The sequence below is a fragment of the Silene latifolia genome, chromosome 3 (genome assembly GCF_048544455.1).
Source record: "Silene latifolia isolate original U9 population chromosome 3, ASM4854445v1, whole genome shotgun sequence".
Classification (NCBI taxonomy): Eukaryota; Viridiplantae; Streptophyta; class Magnoliopsida; order Caryophyllales; family Caryophyllaceae; genus Silene; species Silene latifolia.
The window spans coordinates 138,463,696-138,487,096 of NC_133528.1; the positions used below are offsets into that span (position 1 = coordinate 138,463,696).

The 23,401-nt window shown below is 41.5% G+C and overlaps 3 protein-coding genes and 1 long non-coding RNA gene across 4 annotated transcripts; 3 read left to right on the top strand and 1 right to left on the bottom strand.

Annotated features, from left to right (window-relative positions):
* The first annotated feature begins 5,052 nt into the window (after positions 1–5,052).
* LOC141649779 (uncharacterized) lies at positions 5,053–6,779 on the top strand. Its single transcript, XM_074458459.1, has 3 exons — positions 5,053–5,415; positions 5,495–5,686; positions 5,793–6,779. The coding sequence occupies exons 1-3, from the start codon at positions 5,053–5,055 to the stop codon at positions 6,777–6,779; spliced, it is 1,542 nt and encodes a 513-aa protein (XP_074314560.1).
* A 58-nt stretch (positions 6,780–6,837) lies between these two features.
* Positions 6,838–8,343, top strand: LOC141649780 (uncharacterized). Its single transcript, XM_074458460.1, has 3 exons — positions 6,838–7,393; positions 7,487–7,596; positions 7,711–8,343. Exons 1-3 carry the CDS (start codon positions 6,838–6,840, stop codon positions 8,341–8,343), a joined length of 1,299 nt encoding a protein of 432 aa, XP_074314561.1.
* Positions 8,344–16,182: 7,839 nt separating this feature from the next.
* On the top strand, positions 16,183–16,979 carry LOC141646326 (uncharacterized). The gene is made up of 2 exons (XR_012545509.1): positions 16,183–16,293; positions 16,775–16,979. It is a non-coding gene; the product is annotated as an uncharacterized LOC141646326 (long non-coding RNA).
* Positions 16,980–18,210: 1,231 nt separating this feature from the next.
* On the bottom strand, positions 18,211–23,052 carry LOC141648149 (uncharacterized). Its single transcript, XM_074456631.1, has 5 exons — positions 22,128–23,052; positions 19,551–19,608; positions 19,373–19,456; positions 19,116–19,257; positions 18,211–18,881 (listed from the first exon to the last, which is right to left on the bottom strand). The coding sequence occupies exons 1-5, from the start codon at positions 22,618–22,620 to the stop codon at positions 18,516–18,518; spliced, it is 1,143 nt and encodes a 380-aa protein (XP_074312732.1). The 5' UTR covers positions 22,621–23,052; the 3' UTR covers positions 18,211–18,515.
* Positions 23,053–23,401: the final 349 nt, after the last annotated feature.

The window sequence follows — 23,401 nt, forward strand, 5'->3', positions numbered from 1 at the left end:
AGATCCGCCTCCATCGCAAATATCAAGACGTTTTTCATTGCGGCGGACTCCTTATGGTAAGCCTCATATGCTTCCCTAGTGGCGGCGGTCGACCTAGTAGTAGGTTCGGGTGGAGAGGCCTCGGTAAGGTAACGAAGCTTGTCGTCACCTTGGGCGGCTAATTTGAGTTGGGCATCCCAATCGGAGAAATTTGACCCATTCTTTTCAAGTTTACATCGATCCATGAAGGATCGGAGCCATGATGAATTAGCGAGAGGTGTGGCGTTAGGGGTTGGTGTTGCCATTTGTTATGAGAAAAGAAGTGGTCTGCAAAACAAAATAGAAGGAGTAAAACAAATGTCGTTTTAATAATAATACTCTTAAAAATTGTGATTTAAACAAGTTTTATTGCATTTTTCTAGCGACCTCTACCCAACTAGATAAATGATTCCAAGACCCAAATTCATATCAACTTAGGCACGGGGTAGCCGATGAAACCTTTATCAATATAACTTGGTGGATTAACCTTTTAATCGATTCTACTTTTAGAACTCTTGGTCGATAAATTTACTCTAATATTTATCTATAGCCCAAAACACATCCGACAAGGGCACGGGGTAGCCGATGAAACCCTTATCAAAAACTTTTGTTGAGTTCAATCCAAATTTCGAATAAATGTGTCCATTATCCAAACCCATATTAATTTGGGCACGGGGTAGCCGATGAAACCCTCATCAACATGAATTCGGTGGATAGACATTCATCACCCACTTCCCCTACGTAACAAGGTTTGTACCCCGGGGTGGCCGAGAGCACTCCCTCGCGAAATAGGTTTTCATGGTTTCTACTCTTTGGTAAGGCTATGTCTGAATTGATTGTTTTAGCGAGAGGTCATGTCAATTTATTATCTATCACGTTTTAAGTGAACTAAAGCGGTGAACTACGATAATTGTAATTGACACGGTCGATAAACTCGATGAAAGAAGATGCATGTTTTAGTTATGGCGATTTAGCGATGCATGCGACATATAAATAAAATGCAAAGCATAAAAAAAATAAATCCTAGTATGGCCTTCCTAAAAAAATAGAAAATCTAATTAACTATTACATATTCGGAAACCAACTCCATTGGTCCCTTGAATTTCGGTTGTGGCACGCATCTCGAGGTAACACCGTCTTTATGTATCGCCATCTTGAAGAAATCCGTCTTTGGGAACTCCGAAATGAATAAAATTACATAATGAATTACATAATTTCCTATTATACATTTGTAACTAAAATAAAATAAATCTATTAAATTACAAAACGGTGATACGAGATCACAATAAATTACAACCGAATCGATATTCCCATACATTTCGGGTAATACCAATTAAAACTAAGGCCATACTAAGTAAAAATTACATAATTCAAAAATTACATAAAATAATTATGACAATCATAAAGAAAATGCAGCATTATAATATGTATGAACATGCCCAATTTTAAGCTAAATCGCCTTTAAATAGCTAATATCGTATATTACTCGGTTTTTACGGATTTATGTGATTTCAACATTTTATAATCACAAAAATACATAAATTCATATTTATGCATAAGTTAATTACCCTAACCTCTTAGGACTCAAAATTTAGTCTTCACTAATTATTTGACCGTAATTAACTCATATTACTAAAATTTGTTCATTAATGGACCTAAAATTACAATAAAAAAGCTATAAACTTCAAATAAATCACAAAATATCAAATAAATTCAAAATTTGAAATTTAAACTCATGAACATTTTGGAAAAATACCATGACACTCTTAATGTTCAAAAACTTAGGTTAAAAATTCTCGAAATTTTTCCGGAAAAACAATGTTGCGGTTTATCGGTTTTTAACAAAATAATCATAAAAACATGAGAAAAATATATACATCAACTTTTCAACTTTAGATCTGAAAAAGATAATAAAATGCAACATATGAAGTTTTTCCTTAGTCATGGAGTATGTTTTATTAATATTTCATTAATAATGTCACTATTTATGCTATTTTTCTTCAAAAAATCATAAATCATGCATAAGTACTTCAATATAGCCTATTATTTTACACACATCTTATAAAATTTCATGTGACAACATACTAAATTTTTATGACCAGATTCGAAATTTATCTCATATTAACCTATTTTTCACTTAAATCCGATTTTAATAATGAAAAATCCATATTTCGAGCAAAAGAAGTCCAAAAATTATGAAAATTTACAGGTTATCTCAAAATAATATATGTGACAACATATCCAAAAATCACTGGAAAATTCGAAGTTTAGCTAATTTTAGTCCGAAAATGACATTCTATTCATAAAATCATACTTTTAATGCCATTATTGTATAATATGAACAATAAAAATCCATAAATTAACCAAAATATCCTAAAAACATTTTAGGACCAGAAATTTTAACATGCATAATAATTTTCGTGATATATCATAATAACACAAATTAAACAAGTTTTGTATGTTAATCATATAACTCGGAAAAAGTTTTAACCGATTTGCATGCAAACAACCAAGGCTCTTGATACCGATTGAAGGAAAAGTAGATCTATATACTTAACATATTCATATATATGTTTTATTTTAATTTGTCATAAAATTAAATGGTGATCTTATGCATGCAAACTATAAACAATTTAAGGAAGAAATCTTTATCTTACATTGGAATATTGGTTTATATGGGCACAAGAGAGATCTCCTTTCTCTCTTGTTCTTGTGCTTTCCTTAGTGGAAGAACTAAGATCCAAGTGTAGGATCTCTCCCAAAGCTTTATACCCAAGACACACTCTTAATAAAATTAATATTATGTATACTAGACAATATTAATTTTGTAGGAAAAAATGACCCAAAAATATTATGGAACTCTATATTTTCGGTTAGAGAGAAGGAAGAGAAAGAAGAGTTTTTATCTTTCTAAAACTCAAATTTTAGATGAATGAATAATAATAATACACTAACTACATTTTAGTGTATATTAGGTGAAATAAGATGAAAAACCAAAGTGGTTTTTCATCTCAAAAAACCGGGTGGAAGGGGGGGATTAGAGGGAGCCAATGCATGCTTGAGTTGTTCTTCACAATGAGCATTAGGTTTGCATGGCTAGTTAGTAGGTAATCATTGTGCTTACCACTAACAAAATCAACTTAATTTAAGCCTAATCCTCCTCTTAATTTTCGGCACACATAGATAATATGGACTCCATATTATCTTTGTCAAAATGTCAATTTGTCTTATGTCACATGTCATATGTAACATAAATTTGTTATGTATTTTTAACATATTAAAAATCAACGTATTAATAAAAATACGTCATACACAAAAATTGACTTAGTAATTCATAATTACTTGTACCAAAATATTTTACCCATTTATAAATCACAATAACTTGTATTTATAATAATTTATTCAATTTCAATTGTTTCCTTAAACAATAATTTCATCTGAGTAATGAAACAATTCGGTTACTCAGACCGTATCTCATTTAATCAAATTTCAATGAGATACGTAAATAATACTTCCAAAATCTTCCGTCAATTTTAAATAATTTAATTGACTCGTAACGTTATACGATCAATTAAATGATCAATTAAGAGTGTTGCCCTATAGGTATGACCTAGGGGATCAACTGGTCACCACCGTCGCACGACAGTAATGTCAAACTCTAGTCAGCCAATCATTACCGATATGTGTGGACCAGTTGACAGTAAAAATACTTCCCAGTTGTATTCTTTATAATGAGACTTAAACATGTGATCATCATGATCAACAGTCGTGATCGCATTATTGTCGGAGGACACATATTCCAACAAAGATTTGGTCTACAAAGATGATTAACAGCAAAGCTGCTATTGATACAATGTTAAGGCTATAGAATCCAAAGGGGAAGGTGATGGGAAATATTTTAGATACAAGGGAGAGAATCTTCATCTTTCGATTCGAGGATGATCGGGATAAGACTAAGGTCCTTGAGGGGCAGCCATGGCACTTTGACAAGTTTACCTGGTGTTTTAATGAACCTGGCGGAGAAGGTAAGTTAACTGATACTCCTCTATTCCGGCTTCCTATTTGGGCTCGGGTGTATGACCTTCCGCTTAAAGGGCGCACGAATGAAGATAATTTGCGTAGATTGGGTGCACAGTTGGGTACGTATGTTATGAAAGATGATACTTCATGCCCTGAGATGGAAAGAGCAATGCGTATTCGTATCTTGCATAATATTCGAAAGCCGCTTCAATCTTGTGCTGAAATTCGTCTGCCAAATGGGAATGTCACAACCTTCGACGTCAAGTATGAGCGGCTACCTCTCTTTTGCTACGGGTGTGGTGTACTGGGTCATGGGGTGAAAGATTGTGAGGATGGGCCCCATGATGAGGATACCCTCAAGTATGGTGATTTTTTGAGGGCTTCGCCTCTGAGGGGTAATAGAGCTAGTGTGGCCGAGGGGTGTAAAGCTAGTAGGGATTTACGGCCTGAGTTTGAGGAGGAGTTCAGAAAGAATGAGATGGAGATGATTGAGAAGCTTCAAAAAATTGCATTATCAGGGAAGTGTAAGGTTCAGGCGAGGGGGTCTCAGGTGGGATTGAGGAGTGTTTTGGAGGAGGATTGTCAGGCGGTGTTGGGGCATGAAGTGGTGGCTGGTGGTGGGTCTTTGCGGTGGGGAGATGTGATGGGTGGGGGTAGGCAGAATGCTTCTATAAGGGATGTGATTGATGGAAGTGCGGCTGCTATGGTGGTTGGGTCGGATGATGTTTTGAAGGGATACCGCGGGAGAGATGATGCAGGGAGAGCGTGAGGTGACTGGGCATGCAGGGAAAGGGGGTGTGACTGTTCAGAAGTGGCAACATAGGGCCAGGCTGTTGAGTGAGGAGGGTCGGGGGTTGGCAGGGAGGATGGGGGCTTGATTTTGAATGGAAATCAGAAGAGGTTGCGAGTGGATGATGAGTTAGGGGGTGGGAAAATCACGAAAAAAGCTTTTATACACAGGGATGTGTCTATATCTGAGGCGGAGGTTGACTCGAGTCAGCCCCGCCGGGACCAATGAATCTCTTAAGCCTAAACTGCAGAGGACAGGGCAACCCCGATGCAGTTGGAGGGCTCCGGAATCTTATCCGAAGGGAGACCCCAGCTTTAGTTTTCCTTTGTGAAACGAAGCTGAGTAGTGTAGAGTTTGCTTTAGTTATGGCGAGTTTTGACGAGTATAGTAGTATGTCTGTTGATAGTATGGGTCGTTCTGGAGGGCTTGCTTTTCTGTGGAAAAAAGATATTCATGTCACTTTTCGATCTGCTTATGTTCATTTTATGGATTTTGATATACGGGTGGATGAACAGGATTGGAGATGCACTGGTTTTTATGGGTGGCCTGCGGTCCCAGGACCGTCACCTGTCTTGGTCGCTGTTACGGTCACTCGCAGCTGAGTCGCAGGGGTCGTGGCTTTGCATGGGTGATTTTAATGAAATTCTTTTTGCTAATGAAATGAAGGGGGGTACGAGGGCACAGTGGCAAATGAATAATTTTAGGGATGCTGTGGATGTGTGTGAGCTGAGTGATTTAGATGTGGAGGGGTATGCGTTTACTTTTGACAATGGGCAGGCTGGGGAGGATAATAGGAAATGTCGGCTAGATCGGGCAATGAAGAACGAAGGGTGGAGGGAACTTTTTCCTTATGCAAAGGTAATTCATTTAGGGCGGGAGTGACGATCATTCTCCTATTAAAGTGGTGCCGGACGCCATGGAGGGTATAGATGGGCGCTATAAGCGGAATTTCCGTTTTGAACAGATATGGGTTGGCGAAGAAGGGTGTGAAGATACAATTAGGCGAGCTTGGGAGGAGAGTGACTGGGATGTTGTAGATACGATTTCTAGGTGTGCAAGGGAGCTGCAGAAATGGAAAGGATTGAGTATTGGTAAGATTATGAGGGATATTAATAGAAAGAGGAAGAGGCTTGAGTGGTTAAATGTAAATGAGAGATCAGTAAGTAATGTACGGGAAAGGAAAGTTGTTATGAGGGAGTTGAATGATTTACTTAAGCAGGAAGAAATTTTTTGGCAACAACGTTCTCGGGCATTATGGTTAAAAGAGGGGGACCGGAATACAAAATACTTTCATAGGAAGGCTGGGCAACGTAAGAAAAAGAACCGGATATGTCGTGTGACTGATGAGGAGGGACGGGTCATTACCGGAGAGAGGGGTATAAAGGCGGCAGCAGTGAAGCACTTTAAATCGCTGTGTACGTCTTCCAAGCCGGCGGGTTTTAGCGAGTTATTGGTGGGTGTGCGAGATAGGGTTACGGGGGCGATGAATGAAGTGTTTGGGGGCGAGTATAGGGGAGAGGAAGTCTTCGAAGCGCTGCAACAAATGCACCCGTTGAAAGCTCTTGGGCCTGATGGGATGAATGCGCTTTTTTATCAAACATATTGGCATATTGTGGGTCCATCTGTTACTCGTTTGGTGCTGCGGATTCTAAATGGAGGTGAGTTCCCTGCTGTTATTAATAAAACTCATATTGTCTTAATTCCAAAGAAGAAGGCGCCGGACAGATTTGTTGACTATCGACCGATAAGCTTGTGCAATGTTTTATATAAGCTAGTGGCGAAGGTTCTCGCTAACCGGCTTAAAATATTTTTGGGCGACTTAGTCTCGGAAAATCAGAGTGCTTTTACTCCCGGTAGGTTAATTTCTGATAATATTCTGGTTGCTTTTGAGATGTTTCATTATATGAAGAATGCCCGAAGTGGTGGGGGGGCATATGGCTCTAAAGCTTGATATAGCTAAGGCATATGACAGGGTTGAGTGGGTGTTTTTGGAGAGGGTGTTACAGGCTATGGGGTTTGCAGGGCAGTGGATATTTAATAACATGAGATGTGTTCGGTCGGTGTCATATGAGGTGTTAATTAATGGGGCTCCGTCTGAGCCTTTTGTTCCTACTCGAGGTCTGCGACAGGGTGATCCTTTGTCTCCGTATTTGTTTATTCTCTGTGCAGAGGTGCTTTCTAGTATGATTAGGAGGAAAGTGGAGGAGGGGGTCTTGCATGGGATTCGGGTGGCACCTGGGGCACCGGTGGTTTCTCATTTGTTTTTCGCAGATGATAGTATTATTTTTGTTAAGGCAAATGAGAACCAAGCTCGAGTTGTCATGGATGTTTTGAGTAAGTATGAGAGGGCGTCAGGGCAGCTTGTAAGTAAGAAGAAAACGATGGTATCTTTCAGTAAGGGCACGGTGGAGTGGCGAAGGGAGAAGGTGGCGAGAGTCTTGGGTGTGCAGGTCGTTGCGGAGCAGGACAGGTATCTGGGTTTGCCGACGGTTATAGGGCAGTCTAAGCATGCTCTCACCAAAATTGTTTGTGATAAACTTAATAATAAAATGCAAGGTTGGCGAGGTAAGTTATTTAGCAGAGCAGGTAGGGAAACTTTGATAAAGGCAATTGCCCAATCTATTCCTACCTATGCGATGAGTGTTTTTAAATTACCAGTTAATTTTTGCAATGACCTTCGGTCTATTGTATCGAGATTTTGGTGGGGTTCAGCTGGAGGTGCGCGAAAGATTTCGTGGTTGTCTTGGGAGTTTATGTGTCGGGCAAAGGTGAGAGGGGGCATGGGTTTCCGTGATTTTGAAAATTTCAATTTGGCTCTGTTAGCGAAGTAGGCATAGCGGTTAATTTGTGATGATGGCAGTTTGATGGTGCGGTTTTTGAAGGGTAAGTACTTTCCGAATGGCACGTTTATAGATGCGCCAATAGGTAACAATCCGAGCTATACATGGAGGAGTATTTGTGAGGCAAAGTGTGTTATGGGTTTGGGCTTAAGGAAAAGAGTGGGTAATGGAATTGATACGCGGGTTTGGTTGGATCCTTGGATACCCAATACCTCTTCTAGGTGTGTTGTCTCGCCAAGAGAGGATAATGATCTTGAGATGAAAGTAGCAGAGCTTATGGTGGTGGGTGAGTCACGGTGGGATCGGGAGAAGGTGGAGGCTGTTTTTCTGCCTTTTGAGGTGGAAAGGATTTTGAATATCCGTCTGAGTGAGCATTCTAGGGAGGATAGCCGGTGTTGGGATAAGGCGAAGGATGGGGAGTACTCGGTGAAGGAGGGGTATCGTCTGTTAGCAGCAGATAAGAGCGGAGAGGGGGAGCAGTCGGATAGCTCGATGGGGGGTTGGTTGTGGAAGACGTTATGGGTTGCCCCGGTTTTACCGCGTATTAAAGCTTTTATGTGGCAGCTGTGTAACAATGCGTTGCCGGTCAAGGCTAATATAGCAGCACGTCTAAGAGGGGTGGATGGCTCTTGTCCTCGGTGTCATTTTGAAGCTGAGTCTGTGTCCATGTCTTGAGGGATTGTGGGTGGAATGATGATGTATGGGAAGGTGTCGGCTTAGATGTGCAAGGAACGGTTGGTGGCGGGGATGTTAGGGAGTGGGTGGAGTTGTTAATCCGTGATATGGGGGAGAAGGAAAGGGTGATGTTTATGACTACTTGTTAGGTGATATGGGAGCAGCGGAATAAGATGATTTTTGATGGTCGTGGGTGGAGTTGTGAGGCTATAGTCCGGAGAGTAATGGATATAAGCTGGGAGATGCAGTGTACTCAAGAGGATGAAGCGAGGGCAGCGAGGGAGAGGGGGGTGTGGTCGGTCTTTTGGCGGGTGGGTGAGGCCGGGTGCAGGCGTATGGAAGATTAATGTCGATGCGGGCGTTAAGGAGGGTCTGGGAGTGTGGATGGGGCAGTTTGCCAAGATGAGCAAGGGAGAGTGGCGTGGGCGGTAGCAGTTATAATACTCCGTATTTATAAGTCTTGGGGTACTCTATCGAGTAGCCCTTACTCTGTCGAGTAAGGGTATACTCTGTCGAGTAAGGGTAAGTTGCGAAATAAAATAGTTTCTGACCTGTTGGGTACTCGATCGAGTAGCTGGGGTACTCGATCGAGTACCTTGGGTACTCGATCGAGTGTCCGGTTTTACGGGGAGTTTTCTCGGGTTTTGTTAATTATGCGATTAAGGTATTTAAACATAATCGTCATTGTTTTAAATCACTTTTACAAAACCTAAAACCCTGTTTAAGAGAGAAAGCAGCCACTTCATCTTCCTAATCGCATTCTTAGCAATTCCCGGAGTTCAGACGGTCAGTTCTTGTCGTAATTCGTATCGTTGAGTTCCTTGCGTCAAGGGTAAGCTTTTAACATATTTTTTTATAATGCTTTGTTAAGATTGGTTAAACCCTAATTTAGGGATTGGGGGTTTTGTGTGTAGTATGTGATGTGTAGTCTCTATGTGTTATGTGATAGGAGGAGGATTCGTAGAAGAGGCGTTTTGATACACTGTTTGTAGATACCGTCCGCTTGTTGTGCTTTCCGGTAGGATTTCTACTCGTATTAGTCCCATAATGGGATATTGGTGATGTGTTGTAGCTAGTTGTTTGATGTGATGATTGTATTGTGTTTGTGGTTGTGATTGCTGTTGATGGTTCTCGAGATGCGTTCTCGGCTGAGTGGGGTCACTTGCGGGAGTGACTTCACGCCCTAGTTTCGCCCTTCGTGGAACCCGCCACGGAAGGAGATGTGCACATTAATGGGACAGGGTTATCGCTCGGTATGATGAGCGGGGCTTAGGTGGGAACGGCTGCGGTCCCCCATGGTGTGGTCGGGTCCAGTGGACAGTCAGTATTGAGATGATGGGAGTTGGTGGTGTGTGTGTGTGTGTGTGTGTGTGTGTGACAGTTCAGCTGTCTGTTTATCTTATTATTGTTATCTATATTGATTGTGTGATTAGTACTGACCCCGGTGTTGTTTTGTAAACCTGCGGTGATCCATTCGGGGATGGTGAGCGAGATATTGAGCGGTATTGAGATGAGTACTGGGATAGTTGGGATGCCACGACATGACGATAGGAGTCTTCCGCTGTAGCCTTAGTTTATTTACTTTTCAGTTAGACAGTCATTTGAGAATAATGTATCGCACTTTTAGTTGGTTTTATGGATTGTAACTATTCGTTAAACTATTTATAATAAATGTTGTTTCTTTATTGTTGTTTGATTATCATTGCCTCGGGTAACCGAGATGGTAATGTCTTCATACCTGAGTGGTCCTGGTAAGGCACTTGGAGTATGGGGGTGTTACAAATGGTATCAGAGCGACGATCCTGAAACCTGTAACCAATGAACTTAATGAACATAGGGAGTCAATTAAAATGAACCCGGGGTAAAGGTTGTAGGAGCTAGTGCAAAGGCTTGGGAGACGTCCTAAAGTCGCGGGGGTCGCCCTACAACTTTGAACCGGTCACATGGGGAAGTGTTTGTCGAGTTGTATGTGTGTTTGGTTAACTTGTTTACAAATTTGATGGAATGTGTTGATTGTTGGATGTTCGAAGTTGGAAGTTGAGAAGGTGAAAGAAAAGTGATGATATATAGAAACTGTTGATGAAATGATAGCATGTTGAATGTTTTACAACGTGGCAATTAATAGCATGATTGTTATGATATAATATGTGATTTATAAAGTTTACCATGTTAGCATATGACGTAACATGCGGGTAGCTTTTACGAGTTAGTGTTACTCGATCGAGTGAGACTGACTCGATCGGGTGGGTTTTTGGCGATTTTGAGTCCAGAATCGAGTTTTGGGGCACTCGATCGAGTAACTAGGGGTACTCGATCGAGTAGGGGGTCACTCGATCGAGTAGCCTAGATACTCGATCGAGTAGGAAAGAGATCGAAGGTTTGTTTGGTTTGGAGTTTGGGTACTCGATCGAGTACGTGGGGCACTCGATCGAGTAGCCCGTTACTCGATCGAGTGGGTTTGGGAACTCGATCGAGTAGGTTCTGGGGGTCGCGTCTTCGTGTTTTGAAGTTTAGTACGTATGTTCATATCTACCCCTTTTCTTATATATATATATAGTTTCAAGATGCCGCCCAAGAGAACTGCTTTGTACGCGAGAGCTGAGCTTATGACCGTGGATGACATCGTTAAGATGTTAGAGCACCAGGATGCTCTTACTGAGACCCTGAAGAGAGTGAATGAGGACAAGGATAAGAGTAAGGAGAAGGAGGTTGATCATTCTAAAATCAGCCTCTACATTGCGAGGTTTAACCCGAAGGAATACAAAGGGGTTGGGGAACCTAACCTTCTTGATAGTTGGTCGAGAGAGATGGAGAACATCTTAGACTTGGTTCATTGTCCCGATGAGATGAGAGTGGAACAGTGCGTTCTATCCGAGGGAGGCAAGAGGCAAGTGGTGGGATTCGGTGAAGGTGAGTGCTAAGGAGATATACACCAACCAAGGCTTACCTGCTATACCTTGGGAGGAGTTTCGTAGAGGGGTTGTGAGGAAGGAGTTAAACGGAGCATGTAAGGAGTAAGTTGAGGGAAGAGTTTGATAAGTTTAAGATGACCGCCGAGATGTCGGTAGTCGAGTACTACTGACAGTTCAATGAGAAGTCCAGGTATCCGAGGATATGGGTTTGAGTGAGGAGAACCTGGCATTGAGGTTTGAAAGGGGGTTGACTACCACGATTATGGACAAGTTACCCGTGGGGATCCTTACCGATGTTAAGGAAGCTTATGAGAGGGCTGGAAGAGCCGAGAGGTTGGTGGAGATGGCTCGGGAGAGGTCGAGGTGGTGAGAAGAGGAAGTCCGAGAGCGAGGGTGGTGGCCAATCGAATCACAAGAAAGGCAACCACAATCATCTAAGGGATTTTTTCTGCTTGGTCCGGGTTTAGTGGGGCTTCCTTTGGGCGTGGCCATGGGAGTGTGAGTAATAGTTGGGGAGTGACCTGCTTTGGTTGTGGTGGTGTGGGCCACAAGAGACATGAGTGCACGAGCGCACCGGGATCTTTTCGAGACTCGCACGAGCTTCGCAAGCAAATGACCGACCGGATCATGGCCAAACCGGGAAGTCGAGTTACAGAGTGGAGGCAACCGCAACGGCGGTAATTCTTATCGAAGACACCGACGAACAACAACAACAATCAAGGGTCGGGTGCTAAGCCGACCGCATCGCCCAAGATCTTGTCCGGGGAGGTGGGCGGAAGACCGATGGCAAGTTGTTCATGATGGAGAATAATGCAGCTGAGGAGGATGCGCACGTTATCACCGGTACATTCCTTGTTAACGGTATTCCTACGTTTGTTTTGTTTGATTCGGGGGCTTCTCAGTCGTTTGTGTCTTCGAGTCATGTAAAACAGTTGGGTTTGAGAGTATATGAGTCTGTTAGTGAGCAAGTTTTCATACCTTCGGGTGAGTCTGTATCGTGTGGGAGGTTGTTTAGAGATGTATCTTTGATAGTTGGGCAAGTTGATTTCCCTGTAGACTTGCTAGAGTTTCCTTTTAATGGTTTTGAGATGATAGTTGGGATGGATTGGTTAGGAAAGTATAAAGCTAAGATAGACTGTCATCAAAAGAAAGTATCCTTACGAGGTCCTAAGGGTGTTAGTGTGTCTTATCGTGGGTTTCTAGTCAAACCCAAAGTTAAGTTGATTGCAGCTGTCACCTTGAAGTCTTATCTGAGGAAGGGATGTTCGTTGATCTTGTGTCATGTGAGAGATGACCGGATAGAGAGCCCGACAGTTGATGAGATACCAGTGGTGGGAGAGTTTGCAGATGTTTTTCCAGAGGAGATTCCGGGGTTGCCACCGAAGAGGGAGATAGATTTCACCGTAGAGTTGAAGCCAGGGACAGGGCCAATCTCTAAGGCACCGTACCGTATGGGTCCTAAGGAGATGGAGGAGCTTAGGAAGCAGTTGGATGATCTGATAGAGAAGGGATACATTAGACCAAGTGTATCGCTTTGGGGAGCACCAGTTCTTTTCGTAAAGAAGAAAGATGGGAGTTTGAGGCTATGCATAGATTACAGGGAGCTGAACCGTGTGACGATAAAGAACAAGTATCCTTTGCCAAGGATAGATGACCTGTTTGATCAGCTGAGCGGTGCAACAGTCTTTTCTAAGATTGATTTGAGGTCGGGGTACCATCAGGTGAAGATTAGAGAGATGGATATACCAAAGACAGCTTTCACGTCAAGGTATGGCCATTATGAGTATGTGGTGATGCCGTTTGGGTTGTCTAATGCGCGGCGAGTGTTTATGGATTTGATGAATAGAATCTTGACAGTTCTTGGACCAGTTTGTAGTAGTGTTTATCGATGATATCTTAGTCTACTCTAAGACTAAGGAGGAGCATGAGGAGCATCCGAGGATCGTGTTGCAGACTTTGAGGGATCATGAGTTGTATGCTAAGTTTTCCAAGTGTGAGTTCGGTTAGAGAAAGTTGCTTTTTCTCGGGGCATGTAATCTCTAAAGATGGGGTAGTTTGTGGATCCGGCGAAGATTGAGGCAAAGTGACAAAGTGGGAAGCAGAAGAATGTTCTTTGAGGTTAGGAGTTTCTTGGGTTTATTTGGATACTACAGACGGTTCGTGAAAGATTTCTCCAAGATAGCTAGACCGATGACGGCGTTGATGAGGAAAGAGAACAGGTTTCGTTGGGATGAGAGTTGTGAGACGGCGTTCCAAACATTAAAGGAGTGTTTAACCACGGCTCTGTCCTCGCATTGCTGAAGGGAGCGAGAATTTTGAGGTTTATACGGATGCCTCGAAGAATGGGTTGGGATGTGTGTTGATGCAGAATGGTAAAGTGATTGCCTATGCTTCTAGGCAGTTGAAGCCTTATGAGGAGAACTACCCTACCCATGATCTGGAGTTGGGTGCAGTGGTGTTTGCTCTCAAGATTTGGAGACATTACCTTTATGGAGCAGTCTTTAAGGTATTTTCTGATCACAAGAGTCTTAAGTACATCTTCACGCAGAAGGAGTTGAACATGAGACAGAGTAGGTGGATGGAGTTGATTGGCGACTACGACATGGAAATCATCTACCATGAAGGGAAGGCCAACGTTGTAGCTGATGCTTTGAGTAGGAAGAGTGTACATTCCTTGTGTACAGCTCTATCTTTGATGAGGCTGAGGGATGAGGTAGCGAGCTTTGGGATACATATGATGCAGAAAGGAGATGCCATGGGCGATATGACAGTACAGCTTGAGTTTTATGATGATATTCGGGATAAACAGGCCTTGGATCCTAAGATAGTGGAGTGGAGAGCTGGAGTAGAGAAAGGGACAGTGTCCCGGTTTTCTATTCATACAGATGGTAGTTTGAGGTTTGATGGTAGGTGGTGTGTGCCTAATGATGAGGAGTTGAAAAAGACGATCATGACAGAAGCGCATTGCACACCATACTCAGTTCATCCAGGTGGAGACAAGCTATACAAGGATTTGAAGAAAACGTTTTGGTGGCCTGGGATGAAGAAAGAGACAGCTGAGTTTTTGTCCCGTTGTTTGACCTGCCAAAGAGTTAAAGGGGAACAGAGAAGACCACAAGGTAAGATTCAGTCTTTAGAGGTGCCTGAGTGGAAGTGGGAATCCATTTCCATGGATTTCATTGTGGGTTTGCCTAAGAGTCAACAAGGTAACAACATGATTTGGGTGATAGTGGATCGTCTGACCAAGTCAGCTCACTTTGTTCCAATGAAAGATACATGGACTAAGGCACAACTGGCTATGGCCTATCGAAAGAACGTGCTTAAGTTACATAGAGTCCCTAAGGACATAGTGTCTGACAGAGATGCGAGGTTTATATCAAGGTTTTGGAAGGAGTTGCAGGAATCGTTGGGAACAGCTTTGAAGATGAGTACAGCATTTCATCCTGCGACAGACGGGCAGACTGAGAGAACAATCAAGACTCTTGAGGATATGTTGCGAGCTTGTGTGATGGATTTTGGTGGTAGCTGGGAGCAGAGGTTGGACTTGATAGAGTTTTCTTACAACAACAGCTATCACACTAGTATTGGTATGGCACCGTTTGAGGCTTTGTATGGGAGGAGATGTAGGAGTCCAATCTGTTGGGACGATAGTCTTTGAGGCAAAGTGGTTTTAGGACCAGAGATGGTGCATGAGATGGTGGAACAGTTAAGATGATCGGGGAACGGATGAGAGCAGCCCGGGATCGACAAAAGAGTTATGCAGATCTACATCGTCGGGACATAGAGTTTCAAGTTGGGGACAAGGTTCTTCTGAAAGTGTCTCCGATGCGTGGAGTTATGAGATTTGGGAAGAAAGGCAAGTTAAGTCAGAAGTTTATAGGGCCTTATGAGGTCTTAGAGCGAGTTGGGGAAGTTGCTTATCGTTTGGCTTTACCAGCTGCGTTGGAGAGAGTGCATAATGTGTTTCATGTATCGCAGCTGCGGAAGTATGTGAGTGACCCGTCACATGTGTTGGAGGCAGAGAGCTTAGAGCTAGATGAGTCTTTATCATATCTGGAGGTGCCTAAGCAGATTCTAGACCGAAAGGTTAGGAAGACTAGGAGTGGTGAGACAGTTTTGCTTAAGATCCTTTGGTCTAACCACAAGACTGAGGAAGCTACATGGGAGGCAGAGGATATCATGAAAGAGCGTTACCCTTTCCTTTTTGATCAGGTATGTATGGTTACGGGGACGTAACCTTGTTTCTTTTAGGGGGGTAGGAGATGATCGCGAGCAGTTTTAAGAGTTTTATACACCTTTTATAGGTAGTGTCGGTATGTTTGTCGGGATGAGTTGGGTTAGTATCATGTTTTATGTTATGTTAAAATTTTGTTTGGCTTTTGAGTCGGGAATGTTGTGGGAGTACCTTTGTTTGGTAGTGGTTTGAACTTCGGGGACGAAGTTCCTTTTAAGGAGGGAAGACTGTAATACTCCGTATTTATAAGTCTTGGGGTACTCTATCGAGTAGCCCTTACTCTGTCGAGTAAGGGTAAGTTGCGAAATAAAATAGTTTCGACTGTTGGGTACTCGATCGAGTAGCTGGGGTACTCGATCGAGTAAGGGGGTACTCGATCGAGTACCTTGGGTACTCGATCGAGTGTCCGGTTTTACGGGGAGTTTTCTCGGGTTTTGTTAATTATGCGATTAAGGTATTTAAACATAATCGTCATTGTTTTAATCACTTTTGCAAAACCTAAAACTCGTTTAAGAGAGAAAGCGACCACTTCATCTTCCTAATCGCATTCTTAGCAATTCCCGGAGTTCAGACGGTCAGTTCTTGTCGTAATTCGTATCGTTGAGTTCCTTGCGTCAAGGGTAAGCTTTTAACATATTTTTTTATAATGCTTTGTTAAGATTGGTTAAACCCTAATTTAGGGATTGGGGGTTTTGTGTGTAGTATGTGATGTGTAGTCTCTATGTGTTATGTGATAGGAGGAGGATTCGTAGAAGAGGCGTTTTGATACAGCTGTAGATACCGTCTGCTTGTTGTGCTTTCCAGGTAGGATTTCCTACTCAGTATTAGTCCCATAATGGGATATTGGTGATGTGTTGTAGCTAGTTGTTTGATGTGATGATTGTATTGTGTTTGTGGTTGTGATTCTTTGTTGATGGTTCTCGAGATGCGTTCTCGGTGAGTGGGGTCACTTGCGAGTGACTTCACGCCCTAGTTTCGCCCTTCGTGGAACCCGCCACGGAAGGGGATGTGCACATTAATGGGACAGGGTTATCGCTCGGTATGATGAGCGGGGCTTAGGTGGGAACGGCTGCGGTCCCCCATCGGGCGGGTGGGTCCAAAGTGGACGGTCAAGATTGAGATGATGGGAGTTGGTGGTGTGTGTGTGTGTGTGTGTGTGTGTGTGTGTGTGTGTGTTTCATTGTCTGTTTATCTTATTATTGTTATCTATATTGATTGTGTGATTAGTACTGACCCCGGTGTTGTTTTGTAAACCTGCGGTGATCCATTCGGGGATGGTGAGCAGATATTGAGCAGGTATTGAGATGAGTACTGGGATAGCTGGGATGCCACGACATGACGATAGGAGTCTTCCGCTGTAGCCTTAGTTTATTTACTTTTCAGTTAGACAGTCATTTGAGAATAATGTATCGCACTTTTAGTTGGTTTCATGGATTGTAACTATTCGTTAAACTATTTATAATAAATGTTGTTTCTTTATTGTTGTTTGATTATCATTGCCTCGGGTAACCGAGATGGTAATGTCTTCATACCTGAGTGGTCCTGGTAAGGCACTTGGAGTATGGGGGTGTTACAGCAGTTCAGGCTGAGGGTGGTCGGGATGTGGCAATGGCGGAAGCAGAAGCTGTGTACCTTGGTCTCAAAGAAGCAAGACGTCTGGGTTTGCGGAGTATTATTATTGAGAGTGACTGTCATAATGTGGTCACTGATTTGCAGAAGAATAAAAAGGGCCGGAGTGATATTTGCCTGATATACAACGATATTTTTAGAATTAGTTTGTTTTTTAGTCTGTTATTTTTACATATACTAGTAGATTGTCTAATAGGTTGGCACACGAGGTGGCTCACGCTATTCCGTGGTCCATAGGTAGGCGTTTTTGGACAGATGATTTACCTCTGTTTTTTGTTGATATCGCGGTTACAGATTTGAGTAATATATGATAACCCGTTAGGGTTTCTTTCACACAAAAAAAAAAACAATACATCTAGGTAGAGAGTTCAAGCCAAATTGTTCAACTAGACCCATCGGACAAATGAGCGAGCTCATAAGCGATTCGATTAGATTTTCTGCCAACGAACGACCAAATAATGTAATTGAACGAATCAACCACGCATCCCAATAATGTCATCGAAAATCACTTCGACAACCTCGTCTCTGTTGCAAATCGGCAATCATCTCCTCGTAGTCACTCTCCAAGACAGTCGAATGCCCATTTGTCTTTCCTTTTAGACGCCAACAAAGAACGCCTCCAATTCCGCTACTCTTGGTTCCATTTTGACTCTTCTTTGTTCTGCGGTTCTGCCCACCGCCACATAATCTTCTCCATATCATCCCGACAAACCACCCTAATACCCGTCCCGAGCCCTTCCTTCTCCCCTCATCGACATTTACTTTCACCATACACCACACCAGGGAGGTGTGGCTAATTGGAAATAGGAATTTTGAGGTATGGGTACGAATGAAGAGGGGAGAGGGGAGAGGAGAATGAATCATATTTCTCTCTTGCTATAGCAGATTAGCCAATCGCTCTCGCTCGTTATAAGTAGAGGACAACGGGCAAATCTGAAAGCAAATTAACCTGTTTAACTCAATAGTTAAGAGTATTGCTTTCATACGGCGGGAGTCCGTGGTTCAAAAATCCAGTAGCAGCGTAGCAGGTACTCGACTGCAATGTGAGAATAATCAAGCATAACACAGTTTTGTATCAGACTCGTCCCAACGTCAATTCATTTAGCTATTTTAATAAACGAAGAACATTGGACTTGCCGTGAAATCATCTTACAGAGAAACCAAAGCTATAAATAGAAAGGGAAAGTAGCAAATACAGTACACTATACAAGAAAAGCCATATCACAAATATCCACAAGAAATATACAAGTGACTCCTGAAACCCGGACCCAGACCCGCATTAGCAATGTGTCCTCAGCACAGTGAGCAGGTTCTTTTTTCCCCTTTGTGTATAATTGGGATGAATAGTTCACATTTTATACTTCTCCTGACTGGAATCTAGATATCAACAAGATTAGTCAATCTGAAGAAATACTAACTTCATCCAAAGCTCTAGTAAGCTCCACCTTCACCATGTCTACCGTCTCATCCACGTCGATAGTTGCTTGGCCATCTTCCTTGGGACCTTCCGAGGCTTCAACGCATTCCCGGAATCTGAAGCATGTTGTCAGATGATCATTGGTCAAACCAGCTGCTTGCATAAACGAGTAGACGACTGTGGGACCTACTCCTCGAAACCCTCTCCGAACCAGATCTTTGCTAATTAAATCTGCTTTGGAGGTCTTGGCCGGGACCTGACGAGAGTATCGGAACTTGTTCACTATGGGAATTTGGTTCATAAACCCCCATATGTACTTATCAAATGACCCAAACTCGCTTTTAATCTGCATCATTAGAAAGGGAAGGCAACCACTCAATATTCTTATTCCTATTTCAAAGACCTAAACAATGTCGATCTTGATGTTGCCAAAAGGCCTTTCAAACACACTATAGATAGTTTATTCGAGTTAACTCTTGACTGACAGAGAAAACAAAATGCACATAATTATTTTCAAGGATGGATATAGCGTCGATTGAAATTTGAAAGTGTCTAAAATAACCATATCAGTTTAACATACCTTGCAAACTTGACGAGCATTTTCAAATATGTTACGGAGCTTCATCTCTGATAGTAAGCTACTGCCAAGAGTACCAGGGCCACAAATCTTCTTCTCATTTGATTTAGAGATGGAGATTGGATCAAACCCCAAAAAGACCTCCCTGAGATGAGACAAGTAACAAAAAAGTGTTCCAATTATTGAGGATTCTTATGTACTAATAAGGCAATCAGTAGAAATACGGAGTATGATTAACAGAACACAGATATTGCCATTACTTGAATGTACTTCTCTTGTTCAGTATAGCCGGCCATGTTAGCTCAGCTAAAGCAACAGAAAGACTGAGCAGCTCGAACAATTTGCTACAAGTTTTTGTTAAATAAAGGTAAGCCAATATGATAAGAGTGAAATTTGTCAAAAATTAACTGCAACTTGAGCATTCTAAATGTAACTTACTTGTCATCATGCTCTGGAACTCCCCATTCTTCATCGTGAAAAGAGGCATATGATGGATCTATTTCAGAAAAGAGAGCAGTGTTAGGCACATTGGCAAGTTGATATCAAACACAAGACTAATTAATACAGAAGACTGTGCTCCTGAAAGAAATCGGCATTTCTATAAGCGTGTTCTACATGTGAAATCAAAGAGTGGGTAGTGAGTACCATTTGCCAACCGATATGTAGTACTCCCTCCATCTCATTTATATTGTTCTACTTTCTATCTTTGGTGGATTTAAGAACAGCTAATAAAATGTGAAGGATGAGTAATTTGTAGGGTAAATACTTGCTAAATTTAGAAAGGGGGCAATTATTTTGGGATAAATTTTGGGGGAAAGGGGACAATAAAATTGGGATTTCTTACTCGCAACCCTCATCCTGGAAACTAGTCATTAAAGCAGAGGCATGTCACCACTGTATGAACTCGCTGCAAATTCCAGTCAGTACCAAGAAAGGAACACCTCATGGCTTTCTAGTTCCCTAAAGCAAAACTTCAGCTTCTATCTCGATTCTTGAATTGGGGATAGATGGTTCTTATAGTGAGTTTTACTAAAAGCTACGAACACTCCTCAACAACAGAACATTAATAAAGAAAAGTCCAGCATTGTTGTGAGTCTTATGATGCTTGTCTTAGTGTTAAATACATGATTCCTTGTTCTCAACGAACATTTTCTTTTATATGTGTCATACGGCCATACTACACTCTTCCACATCCATAAATACAATGATGCAAAGTTGATCAATTCAATTTTCGCTTTCTAGCTAAGGCTATTTCTAGTTTTCTTCGCAAAAGATCACCAACCTTCCTAACATGAGGAGACATGCTTAAATGGCACCTTTGTTCCAACATGTGATCATTGGTTTCCCAAACATGACTGTTTATCCACCAAAATCTTTTATGACTAGGAACAGCAATTTAACTGTGTCTCAAGCTTAGGTGTAGAAAAATAAACAACATTGCAAGCAAGCAGTAGAAATTTAGATATTTCACTGCACCCTCTGTTGTAAATTCTCGAGCAACAACAGCTGCAAGTCCACTAACTTCACATTTTTATTTCTCCAACTAATTTGAGGTCTAGCCTGAATTGAGTTACCAATCAGCACACTCAAAGAGATGGCTATCACTAAAAGTGTGAGTAATAATATCCTATAATAATGTCAAGTTCCAGACCTAATGTTCATGTTTAAGTTCTATAGCTAATGTTCATGTGTAAGTTCCATCAAGGCATATAGTAACAAACTTATTTCTGTCGAGGTAGATACAATTCAAACTTTGCAGGTGAAATGAGATGAAGAAAAACTTTTTAATGTCACTTAAGTATGGGAAACAATGTATTGTCCAGGAGGATCACAGTTAGCACTTGAGAGCCTCAAATACGGAAGTAATAGGCTTTTCAAGATAGAACAAACTAATGGGTCTGAAGAAATAACGCACAATTCTAAGAAATACACAATCTTAGATGTATCAGAACCTTTTGTGTATCTTTCATTAACTAGCCAATATTGGGCCGAAGCCAATTTTGGTATTAACTGATTACCATATTCACAACCAGTTTCTTATTTTACATTTTAAAAAATGACATTCACAATCAAGTTATTGAGAACTTAGTTGGTAAATACACTGAGGTAACCTGTACTCGCATGCTATGTATTGTGCGTTTATATAAATGTTGGCAAATGCTTCAGTTTTATTGCACCACATCTAACAATCAACAACATAACTAACAAACAGTCTGATTACCAATAAACTCTCCACCTCATTGAAACCGAAGCAAACAAAATTCACAGGGTCTTGTTTAATGGAGCAACAACGGAACTCAGGACCAAATTCCAGTATTCATCAGACATTTTCCAACAAATACTGTTTTAAAACATGGAGCACTCCAAACTTGACGAGTGTTACAGAACTTCTTTCACAATCGGTTAACATAATATTTGTTTTTCTTGACAAAATGTCAACTAAGATGGTGAAATATATGTTAGTTTAATGGTGTACTCGAAAAGAAGATTGGAGATAAGATCCAAAAGAGGAGGCGGATAGTATTCCTCTCCAAACTTTCCCTTTACAATACCAAAGACTTGCTTAATTACAATGAAATAAAGCAAAATCGTTCACAAAACTAGTTGTGCTTCTTTTTCTCGTGAAGTTGCAACAACTTCACCAATGGTCGTCACGATTGTTATCATGAGTCATACAAAACCAACCTAATTGTGTTGTGAAGGGTAACGCTACGTAACACCTGAACCCCTCTTACCCTGCCATTAGCAGTCACCTATTACTGTCACTACATGCTAACAGTCATTATCATTAAAAAAAACCACTAATTTCATTCAAAGTTCAAAACATAAGACAGAACTGACACCATAGTACATACACATATTATAATCCCTACGTAGTAGAACGTACCATTCATTTGTTCACCTTTTATCATTCTTTGTGCGGTATTTAATCAAATGTAAACAAATGATTGGGACGAACGGAATATATAACTATATAACAACATTATTAACATCAAAACATATCCAAAATCATACCAGTAGAAGATGTAACCCAACCACACCTTTTCTTCAACACCAAACCACCCACATCACCAACTAATTCATCATCATCACCATGATCACCATTATTAACCCCGACTTTCGCCATTTTACCATAACCACCATTATCACTAAAAACACGATCAAACTTAGTCACCTCATTCTTCCTCCTCACACTTGGCGCACTACTCCTACTAATCCTTCCCGTCGACGCCCCACTATGCGAAGAATCCGTTGATGCATCAGACGAACACGACGCATTAAGTGATAAATTCCCACGTAACAGCTGACTACCGTGTCGTAAACTCGACGGCGCACTCAAGTTCCTCAATGGCGGCGACAATGTGGGTGGTAATTGAGCTTGTTTCTTCTCTTTTACACTCTCTGCCCTCTTATTCAGCTTGTTTATCGGGTTTTTGGGTTCGATGATTACCTTTCTTTGCTCCGATTGAGCTTGATTAATCGACCTAACCCTAGGATTACCTGACATTGATGATTAAGATTGCGTCTTTTGCTGTAATTCAAAAATTGGAACAACCCATATGCTAAAATCGCGCCTTCTGCTGTAAATTTGGGTGAAAATTAGGGTTCGTGGCGAAATTAAAGTAACCCAACAAGGAAATGAGCTGAAATTGAGAATTGAGAGGGGATTGGGAAGGGAATTAAGGTATAAGATTAGGGTTTTGGAGGGAGGAAACTAAGGAAAGAAAGAATTGGGAGTGAAATGAAGGAAATTAGAGAGGAAATTGGGGAGAAAGTGGAAATTAGGAAGGAGTTGACTATGGAATTGGGGAAATACGAAGAGGCGAAGAACTAGTGGGTAAGCATTCAAGAATCGAGACAATGCAAAGAGTGTGAGAGAGGATTGTGAAACTGGAAAGAGGTTTGAAATGGCATAGAGTAGGAACGGGAGTGATATTAGGGTGGGACAACCACAATTCACAAGAGTGATTCTCGAGCTTGCACTACAAGTCTACAACACAAATGATTCCGGTGGTTGTTACGCTAAGTTATTATAAAACCGTCTTACATATTTCATGTATAATAATTAATAACTTGGCATGTTATCGTAGAATGAAAACTTTTCAGGGTATGTTTGATTCGCGCATGGATATGGGTTTGGAATCAGGAATCAGAAATCATACCCGGTGGTATGAGTTTGGAACTTGATTCCTCATACCCAGTGTTTGTTTCAATTTTGAGTAGAATGAGGTTGAACATAATCAAAATTAAAAAAATCTAAAATACAACAATAAAAATAATTATTTTTG